This window comes from Adelges cooleyi, unplaced genomic scaffold (genome assembly GCF_023614345.1).
Source record: "Adelges cooleyi isolate 19-005CV unplaced genomic scaffold, UGA_ACOO_1.1 ACOO_flye_CR_arks_rails_tigmint_CR_PRNA_9, whole genome shotgun sequence".
NCBI classification, from domain to species: domain Eukaryota; kingdom Metazoa; phylum Arthropoda; class Insecta; order Hemiptera; family Adelgidae; genus Adelges; species Adelges cooleyi.
The window spans coordinates 961056-974557 of NW_026096579.1; the positions used below are offsets into that span (position 1 = coordinate 961056).

Sequence of the window (13502 nt, forward strand, 5' to 3'; positions counted from 1 at the left end):
AAAAAGGAACGATATCCTTAAAATATAATAATCGAACAACCAAGTCTCACATTGACCTCGGGGCAACAACCAGGCATGTCCATTTTTTCAAAACGTTTAAATTAAAAAAAAAATTAGAATTTTTTATTGAAAAAAACATACTCAAAACTTAAAATGGAACCAATCGGTGGAATCGGTGGAGACCGTTGACCGGATGGAGGGGGGAGGGCCGTAGGTACAGCAGAAAACTCTTGATAACAAAAATGAACATCAATCAAATGATAGACGGCTAATAAAAATGGTGGTCGATGAAATTAGATGGCAGCGATAGGGAAAGGAAGAGAGTGTCTAACATAAAACACAAAAAAAATTATAACACAGATTATACATAAACACGTTATTGACTTTTGTTAGATATATATTAATAAATAATTAAATCACAAAAAAAAAATATTTTATAAATAATATAATGAGTTTTAACATGGCATAATTCAATGGATTTTTAATAAAAATTACTAACTAGTTATTATTTGCATAAAATACCTAAATTATTTGATACTTATCCAGACATATTTTATACATAATAGATAAATTGATATATACATTAATACTTTTTTAAGTAAACCATGAAAGGTATAAATCCATATGTTGATATATTTTTAGATGGCTAACCAACAATTCATCCTGCTAAATGATAATAATCAAAAATTTTAAAATAATTTTATTTTTCATTATGTAGTATCAATTTAAAAAAATATAGCAAAATCTATAGATTTACTATACTTTTTTAGGGTGGAGCGAATACTTATATTATACTTCTATAAATAATAAAATAGTAAATTAAATGTTGATTTTCAATATAAATTTTAACCCTTTGAAGCACAGCATTTTTTTCTCCGATTTTCTCTGAACATGATTATGAAGGTGGTAATAAATATATACCACTGTGCGAGAGTAGGCTATTTTTTGAAAAAGTGGTATATTACTTATACCACCATGCTTCAAAATGTTAAAATGCAATAAAATGATTTGAAATTAATATTTTATTTTTATGTTTTAATTAAGCCCTATGTCTGAAATCACACCACAAAAAAAACCAAAATAGTCAATATTAATAAGTATCTAATTTAGTTCAAGCTATATCAACAGCAGCTCAAAAAAAAAAAAATATATATACATACATATAATATAAAAAATTAACATTAAATAGTTAGTAAAAATAAATGTTCAGACAATTTTTTTGATTTTTGATTACTACTTATAAAAACGGTCTAAGAACACAAAATGTTGAACGCTAAAATAATCTAAAGACAACTGTTTTAAGAATTTAAAAAGATGATATAGGGACTTTTGCTGATGCTTTTAAAAAACATACCTATAATTTTTTATAATAAGACTGTGTAAAAATGCATTTATTCGTTGGTTAAATAAGTATTATAAAGCCAGGGAGTAAAAACTGGAATGATTACAATAGCATAAGATGTTGCTATGTATAATGTGATTAAAATAAATTAGATCATGTAATATAGTTATTTTTTATTAAAGCGGAATGAACACATATATATTTTATGTCAATAATGTATATAAATTTTAAGCACACAAAAGTAGCCCCAGGTGTATAAAACTAAAAATCGATTGTTTTTAGATCTGAACAATTTTTATTCAGTGCATCAAATATACTATTATTATTATTTAAAAAAATATTTTTCATTATAAATATATATTTATATATATATATATATTTTTTTTTTTAATTAATCCATGTATTATGTTATTTTTAGATAGGTAAATAAATGTTTTTCTACTAAATAATTTACAATAATACTTCCTAAAAAAAAATTATCTGGAAAGTGAAATCAGATACATGATTTAAAAAAATAAAGTTATATGTTTGTCAATTTCAAAGAATTTTCTTAGCTTGAATTGTTGATTTCCACATAACTTACTGACGGGAGTCGGCTATTTGAATTGACATTTTATAGTCAACTATATATACACCTTGAAACTTGATATCAATGAACATAATGTCGAGGTAAGAAACACGCAACAGTATATTTAAAGTTCATTATAATTATTCTATTGTTAATTACTTATTATTGTTTTTTTTAGAAAATGTTACATGCTGCCAATTTTTATGATTTAAACTACGCAAAAGAACTGTGTTTTGAATACATAAAAAAAAATATAAATCATAAGAATTGTGTTAGTTTATTGGAGACTTCCACGTTAATATCGCACAAAAAGATTTACAGTTTTTGTTGGTTGTACTTGTTAAATAATTTCAGGTAGGTAATCAAGTTTGACACAGGGTCATGACAGTTAATGAAATAATCAAATAATATTACGGTGCATTTTTTTTTTATTTAGCTTAATTATAAATTCGGATTCATCGTTAGAATACCTATATGAATTTCAGTTTGATGATGTCGTCGAGTTAATATCAAACGAAGATTTAGTAATAGACTCTGAAGAAAAGGTATATTATTCTAAATTGAGTGTAAACGTTCTTGTCAATTACACGCATAGTTATTTATTATTATAACGTGATTAGAAACGGAAGAAAATAGTTATTGTCAACAATATCAATTTTGTTTTAGATTTTTGATTTTATCATCGGTTGGATAACCTATGACGCGAATGAACGAAGTCCCTTGTTACCAGATCTCATGAAATATGTACGTTTGCATTTAATTTGAAAAGTGGGACTTCAACGAATTTGTGATGAACCTTTATTGAAAGCAAACGATGAGCGTAAGTGCATTTTCAATTCACTTTGTATAATAACAAGGCAAAAACGATGAAACCCACACGATGGTCGAAAATGAGTTAAGTTTTTTTTTTCAGTATATTTATCTCTAAAGACAGAAATCTACGTTAATCTACGTGTCAACTCACAAGATAGATTAACATTAGGGAGGAACCTGCTACCCAATGTATGTAAAACAATTTTAATCATCGTGTTTTACACGTTTAATTGGTTTGAATGTTATTTGTATAAATTTATATTTAGGTTATTTTGGCAATTAATCGTCGTTCGATTAGTGGCAATTCCTCTGTAAAGTATATGGATATTAGCAAAGATGATGATATGAAATGGCGACCAACCACACATTTGTTTTTTTGTCCACCTCGCAAAGACGTGACAATGGTGGTCTCTGAAAACGGAATAATAATTGCAATTGGCGGCACAAATATGTATGATGATTATATCAATAGTGTAGACGAACTTGACCTTAAGTTAAAAAAATGGGTTCCTACATCACAGCTCATACATCCTCGAAAAAGTTTTGCCGTCTGTACTAATAAGCAGTTTATTTATGTCGTGCGTATTTTATCGATTGTATAGTTAGCATAAGAAAAACAACATTTTTTACAAGAACAATTTTTTTTTTTAAGGTAGGAGGCTATGATCTTGTATCTCAACAATTTTCTAATTCAGTAGAATATTATGATACAAATACAAAATTATGGACGGAAATTATTGAACCCATGCCCACGGCTCGAGACTCGTGCAGTGCTATAATCAATAATAATCAGTTATATGTTGTAAGTGAATTCCATTTTAACATAAAATCCATGTCTACTTATACTTTGTTAGTTGTTGTAAAAATAATGTTGCGTAATGTTGGTTTGTTTAATATTATGCGTTTTTATTGTTTCACATGTAGTTTGGTGGATATGACTTTAATTATCTTGCGACTGTAGAATACTATGATTTTGAAAACAAGTATTGGGAACAACTCGATCCTATGCCTATCGCCAATTCTAAGATGGCTATTACTAGAATAAATAATTTCATTTATCTCATCGGCGTTGTATTTGGACACACTAGAATTTTTAAATTCGATGTACACCATTTCAAATGGGATGAAATTCCTAACATGCATTCGGGAAAACAGTTTGCCACACACAGTCAGTATATACTCATTCAAGTATATTGTACATTTTTTTTTTACTTGTAAATTTAAATTGCAGACGTGGTTAACAAAAAAAACGACTTAATCGTGTTTATAAATGATGGACAACTTACTTGTGAAAGATATGATGTAGAAAACAAACAATGGTTTCGGGTTGACACTGAATTCAATTTCAAGCCATCACCAGGAAATGGTCATATCATTTATTTTAATGATTATATTTTGAAATCGTATGGTATTCACTTATAAGTTATAATTCATTTATTTATAGATATCATTGTATGACTTTAATTTTGTATTGAAATTATTATTGAAACCATTTAAAAAAAAAAAATTATACTTCATTGTTTATATGCAACATTAAGGGTTGTGTCCTTATTATATTTTGGTTGGCTACATCAGTGAATAATCTCTTACATCAGAAATTTGGTTTGGTTAAAGAGTACAAACAATTTTATAATATTGATCGTTGTATTGTAAATATTCATTTGTGCGGCTCTGTCAAACGATATGAACCCGCTATTGATTATTATGTCTAAATATGTTTATTGGAACTAAATAGGGAGGTTTGATTAAGAGAGCTTGTTTTGCTCATTTGGATACACCGGTCGGTTTATGTGCTTGTTTAAATTAAAAAATAATCAAATCAATATAAATTTGTGACAAGAGGAAAATAATTTTATTTAATTTAAAATTAACCTGTATAATAATAGTATTATTGTAATATGTGTTTGGCTTCTTTTCGTTTTACCGTTTTACAAGTTGGTCGGTTTACTTGAGTAGTAGGTTTATCAGAAAATATTTTAAAATATGATTTGGTTGTGGCACACATTTTGTCCATGACAGATTGTTGAAATTTGTGCACAATAATCCAAGCCGGTTTCTATCGTTGCGATTAAAATAAAAATATATTTAATTGAGATCAACTTGTGACAGAAACAAGCGAAAAGTTTTTTTTTTTACAACAACTAGATAATTATATCTAAAAAAACAATTACTATACTTTTTTATAATTATTGGTTGTTCTCTTTATTGAGACCATAGATTTTTGAGGTGTAAATAAGTAAATAAAAAGGGTTTGCGATAAAAATATTTAAAACTGCAAAATTTTACACTTATTGTATCAACTTGGATTATCGGCGGTGTGAAATCACCTAATATATGTCTTGAGAGAGAAGAGAAAAATTTTTTCATACATATTTCAAGTTAACATAAATTTACAGATTGTTTTACTCCTGTGATTTTACAATATTCAAAAGAATCTGGGATTATCTTACCCCAATCGTTTTCATCTAACTAAAAATACAATTTTATCAATTCTTTCGACTTTACAATTATTCAATTATCAATATTTCTACCAACTCAAATTTACTTCAACTACACTGTGCTGGCTATTTTCTCTTGATATAATTGAACTACAATAACAATTTTACATGTAGTCGAAGAACAAAATAACTTAACCCCAAGCAGTCGGGCTTTTGAAAAATCCCATTTGCTGTTGCGCTGCGGTGTTTACACCACTTTCTATCTTGCCGTGGGAAAATTGTTGTTTTTTCTTTCACCTATCGTGATGATAATTTATCAACTAGAGAATACTAAATGTTACACTAGACTCACCTCTCACATTTAAATGCTGTGCGCTGTTTTTAACATTAGTGATGTAAACACTGCTGGCGCAAGCGCTAGAAAGTTAATGTAACAGTAAAAATACAGCAATATAATCTTTATATTCCACACACATTTTTGGAACAAATTCGACTATTTATTTTAAAAAGTTTTAACTTGCTATAGATGTATTATAACTTAATATTATTAGGTTGAAAAATGCGTAAAATGTTTTGTCGATCGATTACCCGAATTTACCTGTGATAATATTCTGACTATTCCTGGTTGTTGAGTTCCTACTAAGTATTTGATTCTTTTGCGAAAAGAGCAAATGCTCTTTCCGAAAGAAACGACTGTAAAAATGTTTACTTCTACCATTACTAACGGTTCAATAGTTTGAACGTTTTGTTAACAACATATTACTATATGCATATAAGCTCAGAAATTAAAACGCTTGTATAATAATTCTAGCAGTATTAAGTATACGCGTAAGAAGATGAAAATCACAATATTTTTATAATAGTTCTACAAGCGGTGTTGAATCAAAATGTTTAAAGAAAGCTGAAAGATGTGTTAAAAGTTATAACGTTTCGGTTTAATTGATAAGACGGGTCGCGCCGGGTGATGGGCAGTTGTCCGAAAAATGATAAGATATACAACACAAGTATAATAAACTAGATTGATAAGAACTATTGATAAGAATTGAAATCGACGTCCGCCATTTTTGTGGGATTTATGTGTGTGTGTGTAAAATAAAATATATATAAATCTGTGATTCTGATCTATCAACTTTATTTGTAATTATTGTTATAAGCAATGATGTCAGTTATAAAAATGTGTTAAAGTTCCAATTCCCACAAAGATGGCAGAAAATGATAAGTTCAATTATCTTTATTGGCAATCGCTTAGCAATCTAGTTTATTATTATTTATATATCCGGGTTGGTTACCGAGTACAATATTATATTAGTGTCATACAATAATATTACAGAAAGGTCACTTTCAATTTGAACAAAAAAGTGACGACCATTTTGTAAATATCTATTAGGTATTATGTATTATAATTATTAAAACAAAACAAAAATAATACAACTTTATTGTTGATATAATAATATAGTATAATTTATATTAAATAGTACTTTTTTTAGGATTAAAGTGCATACAAATAATAATTTTAATAAACCATGAGTGTAAAATGTATGACAACCTTAATAAATATATTATGAAGTTTCACCCTTTGGGTTTTTTAATTCGTTCAGAAATTCTATTCGTTCTGCTGGAACCATTAGGAATTTCATCAATTTGCCAAATTTTGTCCTATATATTAAGGTAGCTGGATCTGTTAATGTGATACTAGATTAATATGGATGAAACACTTAAATGGTTACAATAATAATATGTAACCTCAGAGGTAGAGGTCCCTATTACACGTGTATTCGATTACAATGTTAATGGTTAAATAGCAATCAACTAGTGTTACCTTCTGGACGACGCAAATCACGATTATCAATTAACCAGTTTCTCATAAGCTCGTGGTATTCTACAGGTAAAATAGCTTTCATTTTTGTTTCATTAGTGAAACCTATGCCCTCAAAGATTCCTTGGTCGTCTATAACCAGTATTTCCGCAAAAGACCATAAATCTTCTATCACCTAAATTATAATTTTGGATTTCACACAATAATTTCACAACTTATACATAGGGCGCTCAGAAGCCAAACTGATTAACTCCATAAAATGCAATTTTTCAGGACAGGCAGTTAAAGTTATTTGAACAATGTATGTAAGTACAATTGCCAATTTTCTTGGCCCACTCTAGTGGTGAAAAATTCAACTTTGTAGTTATTTAACTTGGCCACTGAAAATTGTACACTTTTTTTAATCCAACCATGCTATTTATTCGCAATTTGAAAAAAAAGTGGAGTTAATCGGTTTGGCATCTGAGCGCCTCATATATTTTAAACACATTCACGTTAAGTAATTGTTATGTAAGATCCGATATAATTTTGTATATTTTGGCACCTGGCATCATACTTTGATTAATTTTAACTTCTATATTTTTTTAAATAACACGAAACTTTGTAGAATGAAGACAATTTTTTGTTAAATGTTTGTCAAGATTGTGGTCAATTTGCCATTATTGCATGTATATAAATTTATACATAGTATTGCCAGTCTTAAAATACTAACAACAATTTGTAACTACTATTAGAGGAAGTCTGTGTGTCTAAGTGAAATTGATTAATTCGTACACACCATGTTACAGCTTTTGTGAGGTATTAAGAAATTCAATATTGTTAGAAATGTTTTATTTAAAAATGAATACGAAAAAAATTGTAATGCAAAGTTGCAACAACAAAGTTGTTTCAATAATTTCTATACACATTTTTTTTATTCAAACAATTATGTTAAAAAGTTTTTTTTTATACGAAGATTTTTAAAAATATACTCTAAAAACAAATAATTGAAAGAAATTAGTAATTATGTTGTTCAAAAGAGTATAAACAGTTATTAGAGTAAAACAAATTATAGAAAAAAGGCACCCTTTATTAGGCTGACTTCTCTAGCTGTTGTATGGCAAAAAAAATTACAAAAAAAAGGTGGTAAAGTAAATCTATTCCAAAAAAAATAATATATATGAACCGTTTCTCACAGATTGTTAAAAAAAAATTAACTACAGTTACCTGTTCTGTCGCATCGTCGGTAGGGTCCAGTCTATTTTGAATTTCAACTTGTCTTAGCATCTCCTTTTGTCTAACAGTTTCTCTGCTATGGCTTTGCATAGATTTTGCTGGTTGACAACTCACAATCATTACAATCCACAATATTATAACACATTTAACATTCATTTTTTACCCTCTAGTTGGAAACTTTAAAATATGACTTTATCTAAATAACAGTAGAACGATTTTTATGCTGTGTAATGGCCAATTTTATAGCGCGTTTCTGTAGAATATCATTACAATAATAATTAATCAAACTGTGGCATGCCCATGCAATTTATTTCATTGTGTAAACATTAATGTGAAACTGTTAAAATATTAAAAAATGTGTATTATTCACAAACGCGTGTATTGAAATGTTCGACAATAAGTTAAAACTGTACTTTATTAAAACACATACCATAGTGACAGGTTAAGTCCTACAAGTTTAATATTCTTTTTTTTTTCTACTATATTTTTTATTTACTGACACCGCATGTTAAGTGGGTATGGCTAACGCGACGAACAAAATGTAACCGCCGCCAATGTAAATTATTTTTAATGTTGGGAACGTTAATGCTATGCTTAGGTATAATGACTAGCTGATCATGATTTATCGCCTCACTGTTCCAACCGTAGTTCGAAAAAATTCAACTACCCGTTTTATGCTTTGAAATCCAATTTATTGTACTGTGTTGATAATTAATATTTTACAAACAATCGAAACAATTTACAATCAATTTTGCTTTTTTAACAATTTTACATAGTATATGAACATAGGATAGCCGATGGCAATAGTATACTGCACCATAATACCAAATTGAAATAACCATATATTCTGAATAAGCTAATAGTCGTTCAATATATAACGCATTGAATTATTAATTGCTGTCATAAAGTCTAATACATTCGTATTATTTTGTGCGCAAACTGTTCTCACGATGTCATCAAATAGAGCTGGGTGTATATTGTCTAGAAAAAAAAAAAAGAATAACATATATACATTTAAGTATAAATAACCGGCAGTTGCGCCGTGCACAGAAAAAAAAAAGACCAAATCTATACAAAAATACTATTTATTATACTTTGGCTAAAAGCGTTGTACTAAAATCATCTGTCTTGGCGGTTCACGTTACTTTTAATAACACCTTCTCGCTATTTTTTAAACATGGAACTAAAATTTGATATAAAAAATATAAAAATGAACTTTTTCAACTCGAATGACAAAGAAAAATATCACATTGAGTATTTTATTTGAAAACTACAACACATTCGTGAGTGGTTTTCACTATAACTATACAACAATAAAAAAAAAGGAATATATCCAAAATTTTACAAGAGTGAATTTTTTAATATGATTTTTTTTTTTAGACCACAATGCTAAAATTTTTTATTATGGCAAATACTTATAATGATTTAGGGGGAAAGTAAAGGTTTAACTTTTCATGCGAATGAGAATAGGTCCCCCCCTCCCAAGTCTAACTACCTCACTGCTTCGCATCAAAGGAAAAAAAAACAATAATTGTTACATGATAAATGTAGTATATTTAATGGTTACTTTGGTATTGTGTTCCAACTCTTTTGATTCTGAAATACTCGAGTATTTTATCTTTATTAGTGGTATTCAAAACAAATAATAAATGATCAAATGTAAGGTTACTTTCAGAAGGAAGGTTGAAATATTTTCTAGCTAGCTCGAACGCTTTTTGTATTGCCTGAAAAGATTTGAAGCATGTCATTTAAAAATTAAAGATTTTGTGAAAAAAACTGAAACTTAAGGCTCTTAATCTTCTGAGGTAATATATCTTAGCTAAATCACCCTGAATTATTCATATGAAGAAAATACAGAACTTTACAGAAAGTTATTATAATAATTTCCTATATGAATAATATTGTTGTGTTACAATATTATTTAATATCATTCATTTTAAAAATTAATCTGGATTTCAACATTTGAAATTAGGATTATAGAAAAATCTGAAAAAAGAAACTGATACACAAAAAAACGTCAAATTTCTAATTCCGCATTTCCCAAACAATACTTAGAAGTTATTCAATTAATAATATATTCTTATAGTCAGGCCAATAGGTTTTAAATAATAACTAGCTGACCTTGGCTGTCCTCCTTTTAACATTAGGTGTCGTTGGCTTGCAGGCAAATATCTCTTAAAATCCCTATCTCGGTCTAATCTTTCAATTTTTGATTCTTTCTATTCTCTGTTTTTAACAATATGGCGTTACGTTCCAAAATCTCTTCCCGTTCTTTCTTTGACTGCAAACTCCATTTCTTCTTTCCAGCAATACATTTTAAATTTCAATAAACATTCTCTCTATGATCCCCATGATTCTCTTCTCCGTGTTCTCCTTATTCACATTCATAATTTCTTGCTATATTCCTCCCTAGCGTACCTTTTAAATCCACCTCTCGTAATGTAGTAAATTCTCTTTTCTCTGATTTTCTTGATTCAAACTTGTCAGACTTCATTGCCATCTACAAATACATGGGTTCGCCAACAATGATACAACATACTGTCCAGTTTTAGAAAAAAAAATCTTTATAAAAGTATCTTATTTAAGAAAAAATAATTATAACAACTATTATATTAATTTAGAAAAAAAATGAAAAAGTATTAAATTTAGATTGTCTATTTAAACAAATGTATAATTACCAAACTTTCTTGTCTCATTCTTGTCCGTTTTTCTACCATGCCAAAAGCACCCTGAATAACTATGTAATTAATTACGAAACATAAAAAACGAATAAGTATTTTACAATAATTTTTTTCTTCTTTAAGATTTGGAAATTGTTATTTAAATTGGAATCTTGTATGAATGGTGGATAGTTTTACAGTGAATTTTCGAAGAACAACATGCTTATTATAGTAATGATTTTTTATCATAACATGTTATTGACATCTTTCATTGGTGTTCTTTTATAGAATATTTTTGTTATTTAAAAATGTTTGGGAATAAAATACCTTTGTTAGTTAATCAAATTGTCGTTTTATGGAAAATATGTTTTACAATGATATGTTTTATTTAGTTTTTTCGATGGATGAAAATACTAAACTCAAATAACTTGATCGATTTTATAATAATTTAGTTATGCTTGGGTAGTATTCTAGTTAATAATAGTATTTTAATTAATTTTGGTGCTCTACTTTCCAGTCCTTGCTTTTCTTGTTTTCCTTCGATTTTGCCCACCAATAAACTAGTGTATTTTATTATATTCCGTCCAGTTCCAACGCAAATAAATCTTACAAGGCGTCGAAATAAAAGTTCATCTATGTTGTCTACAGAAATAATTTATAAATAAATTGTTAAAATATAAACAGCTGTTGCACGCTATACAGTAGCCCAGGAAAATAGTTAGTTACCTGTTAATTGATAGTTTAGCCAGTCCATTGGATAAATCGTGAAGTACTTATCTACTAAGTGTACATGAGAATCGGAAGGATCCACAAACGCAAAAAACCGATCCAAGGTAACATTACTAATTGGCTGATCTGGTTGAGTTTCAAGAAGATTTGTCAGGTATGCATAAACGCCACTTAGATGCTGAAATTTGGGTTTACTATTAGTGTTACACAGGAGATTATTCATTAAGGAAAGTACACTAATTTTCTCTTAGAACGATTGCAAGTTTTTAATTTTGTAGACACTTTAGTTAACAATATTAGACAATATTCAAATTTCCATATTTTTTTCCAGATCTCTATCAAATATTAATAGTAAAATGCCAAAGTATAAAACGTTTATTAGGTTTAAAATAATTTGCTGAACATTTAGGTTGGTCGATTACTAGTTTCGGATAATTCATTTTAAAGTTATTGTTATGTTTGGTAATTTTATGGTATTTTAAAATATCATAAACAAAAATATTTTCAAAAAGAAAAACTAAAAAACTGCAATAATTATTTTAAGAACAAAAAAAATGGGCGTCTTATCCCTAATTAATTGCCCTGTATACCGTTTTATAAAACTGGTTGTAGAACTTATAGGCGCATTGACTAGATAATAATCATATGTAATAAATACAAAATAAACTATCATCACGTGATACAAGTTCAGAGAACAAAATTACTCAAATAAATGTTTATTTAAATAAATATACCAAAAAAAAATCAACTGTAATTTTATTATTAATCGTTATTTAATTGTTTATTTATGATCAATTTTTCATTCGAGACTAAAATATTAACTATTTACCAATAAGTATTTGTTTAGGAATAAAATTAGTATTTTATTATTAATAAATAATATGATTATGAATAATTTTATTTAAAAAAAAGTTTTCTTTTTTTTTTAAATAACGTACTTGGCTAATAGCTAAAATACTACCATTGTACCGTCCATAATATTTAAGACAAAAAAAAAATACGTGGTAAAACTTGGACCATTATATTATAATAAAACATAAATTATTATTGCTGAGAAAATATAAAACAATATTACCTCGTTCTCGGTAGATTCTGGGACCAAATCAGGCGGTGCGCCCAGGACATGGTTAGCAATAAAAAAATAATTTACTAACGATATAATGAACTTGAAGTGCATTTTATTATTATATCTGCTTTAGTCTAAAGGTTAACTCAGAAAAATTTGTCTTCAGATGCTTGCCAATCACACATGTGGAGCAAACAGAGAATTAATCATTTTTTACAAACAAGTGTTTTGATATTGAATCACCTGTAAAATAGCGTTATTCAAAATGTTTTGTCTTCAAATAAAATTGTATATTACAGCAAAATAAAAATTACCAAAAAATAAATAATTTGTTCATCAAGTGCTCTATTAAGTTGTATAACTTAAAATAACTTTAAATTGTTTCATTAAAATGTTTTTTTGATTAATGAAATAAAATAGTTCGTTATGTATAATAACGTAAAACAACTCTTCTAAGGTTTCTTAATTTTTAAGAGGGAAGTGGTGATTTGTTAAACTTCTTAACATTCCTAAGAAGGTACCTTCTGGAAACGAGTTCATTTCAATTGATTTGCTAATAAAATGCCCAATAATTATGTTATGTAAATTGGGATCTGGCAAAAAATAAACGATGCAGTAGTGATCGTTTTTAACTATTTTATTATAATGGAAAATTTTATACTTATAAAAAAGGGTTCATAATTTAATGTATCCACTTTATTCTTTCCGAATTTACTGTGATTGTATTCTGTTTGGTATTGTCATCGCATAATTATGAGAATTTACGCAAATTGAGAATTTTATTAAAAATTTTTATTTCAAATGGTTTGCGCTTTTGCCTAAACTGGACCGACCCCACATTGGTGCCACTTTTAT

At 27.8% G+C, this 13502-nt stretch overlaps 3 protein-coding genes across 11 annotated transcripts; 1 reads left to right on the plus strand and 2 right to left on the minus strand.

Annotated features, from left to right (window-relative positions):
* Positions 1 to 2703: 2703 nt before the first annotated feature.
* Positions 2704 to 4220, plus strand: LOC126846758 (kelch-like protein 4). The gene is made up of 6 exons (XM_050586546.1): positions 2704 to 2730; positions 2824 to 2912; positions 2990 to 3301; positions 3376 to 3525; positions 3648 to 3891; positions 3955 to 4220. Exons 3-6 carry the CDS (start codon positions 3044 to 3046, stop codon positions 4143 to 4145), a joined length of 843 nt encoding a protein of 280 aa, XP_050442503.1. The 5' UTR covers positions 2704 to 2730; positions 2824 to 2912; positions 2990 to 3043; the 3' UTR covers positions 4146 to 4220.
* Positions 4221 to 6679: 2459 nt separating this feature from the next.
* On the minus strand, positions 6680 to 8817 carry LOC126846546 (uncharacterized). Of its 2 annotated transcripts, none has more exons than XM_050586108.1 (4): positions 8623 to 8817; positions 8184 to 8388; positions 6981 to 7152; positions 6680 to 6839 (listed from the first exon to the last, which is right to left on the minus strand). In XM_050586108.1, the coding sequence occupies exons 2-4, from the start codon at positions 8346 to 8348 to the stop codon at positions 6721 to 6723; spliced, it is 456 nt and encodes a 151-aa protein (XP_050442065.1). In that variant the 5' UTR covers positions 8349 to 8388; positions 8623 to 8817; the 3' UTR covers positions 6680 to 6720. The 2 variants fall into 2 exon arrangements, with proteins under 2 accessions (XP_050442065.1, XP_050442064.1); XM_050586107.1 differs by lacking the exon at positions 8623 to 8817 and adding an exon at positions 8463 to 8613.
* A 45-nt stretch (positions 8818 to 8862) lies between these two features.
* On the minus strand, positions 8863 to 12849 carry LOC126846545 (uncharacterized). Of its 8 annotated transcripts, XM_050586102.1 has the most exons (7): positions 12657 to 12838; positions 11579 to 11759; positions 11363 to 11494; positions 10871 to 10929; positions 9862 to 9916; positions 9287 to 9375; positions 8863 to 9173 (listed from the first exon to the last, which is right to left on the minus strand). In XM_050586102.1, the coding sequence occupies exons 1-6, from the start codon at positions 12756 to 12758 to the stop codon at positions 9329 to 9331; spliced, it is 576 nt and encodes a 191-aa protein (XP_050442059.1). In that variant the 5' UTR covers positions 12759 to 12838; the 3' UTR covers positions 8863 to 9173; positions 9287 to 9328. The 8 variants fall into 8 exon arrangements, 7 of the variants coding, with proteins under 7 accessions (XP_050442059.1, XP_050442063.1, XP_050442057.1 ...); XR_007686899.1 differs by lacking the exon at positions 9287 to 9375 and having other exon boundaries at positions 9760 to 9916; positions 10871 to 10921; XM_050586106.1 differs by lacking the exon at positions 9287 to 9375 and having other exon boundaries at positions 10871 to 10921; positions 12657 to 12840.
* Between the last annotated feature and the right edge of the window lie 653 nt (positions 12850 to 13502).

Bases quoted from the DNA above. Each gene is read 5' to 3' on its own strand.
- LOC126846546 (XM_050586108.1), bottom strand. From the start codon at position 8,348: ATGAATGTTAAATGTGTTATAATATTGTGGATTGTAATGATTGTGAGT. The intron at 7,153-8,183 runs GTAACTGTAGTT...ATTATAATTTAG, and splicing joins CCGACGATGCGACAGAACAG to GTGATAGAAGATTTATGGTC. The intron at 6,840-6,980 runs GTAACACTAGTT...TCACATTAACAG, and splicing joins TGATTTGCGTCGTCCAGAAG to ATCCAGCTACCTTAATATAT.
- LOC126846758 (XM_050586546.1), top strand. From the start codon at position 3,044: ATGGATATTAGCAAAGATGATGATATGAAATGGCGACCAACCACACAT. The intron at 3,302-3,375 runs GTGCGTATTTTA...TTTTTTTTTAAG, and splicing joins ATAAGCAGTTTATTTATGTC to GTAGGAGGCTATGATCTTGT. The intron at 3,892-3,954 runs GTCAGTATATAC...TTTAAATTGCAG, and splicing joins AAAACAGTTTGCCACACACA to ACGTGGTTAACAAAAAAAAC.
- LOC126846545 (XM_050586099.1), bottom strand. From the start codon at position 12,758: ATGCACTTCAAGTTCATTATATCGTTAGTAAATTATTTTTTTATTGCT. The intron at 11,760-12,656 runs GTAATATTGTTT...CCCAAATTTCAG, and splicing joins CAGAATCTACCGAGAACGAG to CATCTAAGTGGCGTTTATGC. The intron at 10,930-11,362 runs GTAGAGCACCAA...TTAATTACATAG, and splicing joins AGAAAAGCAAGGACTGGAAA to TTATTCAGGGTGCTTTTGGC.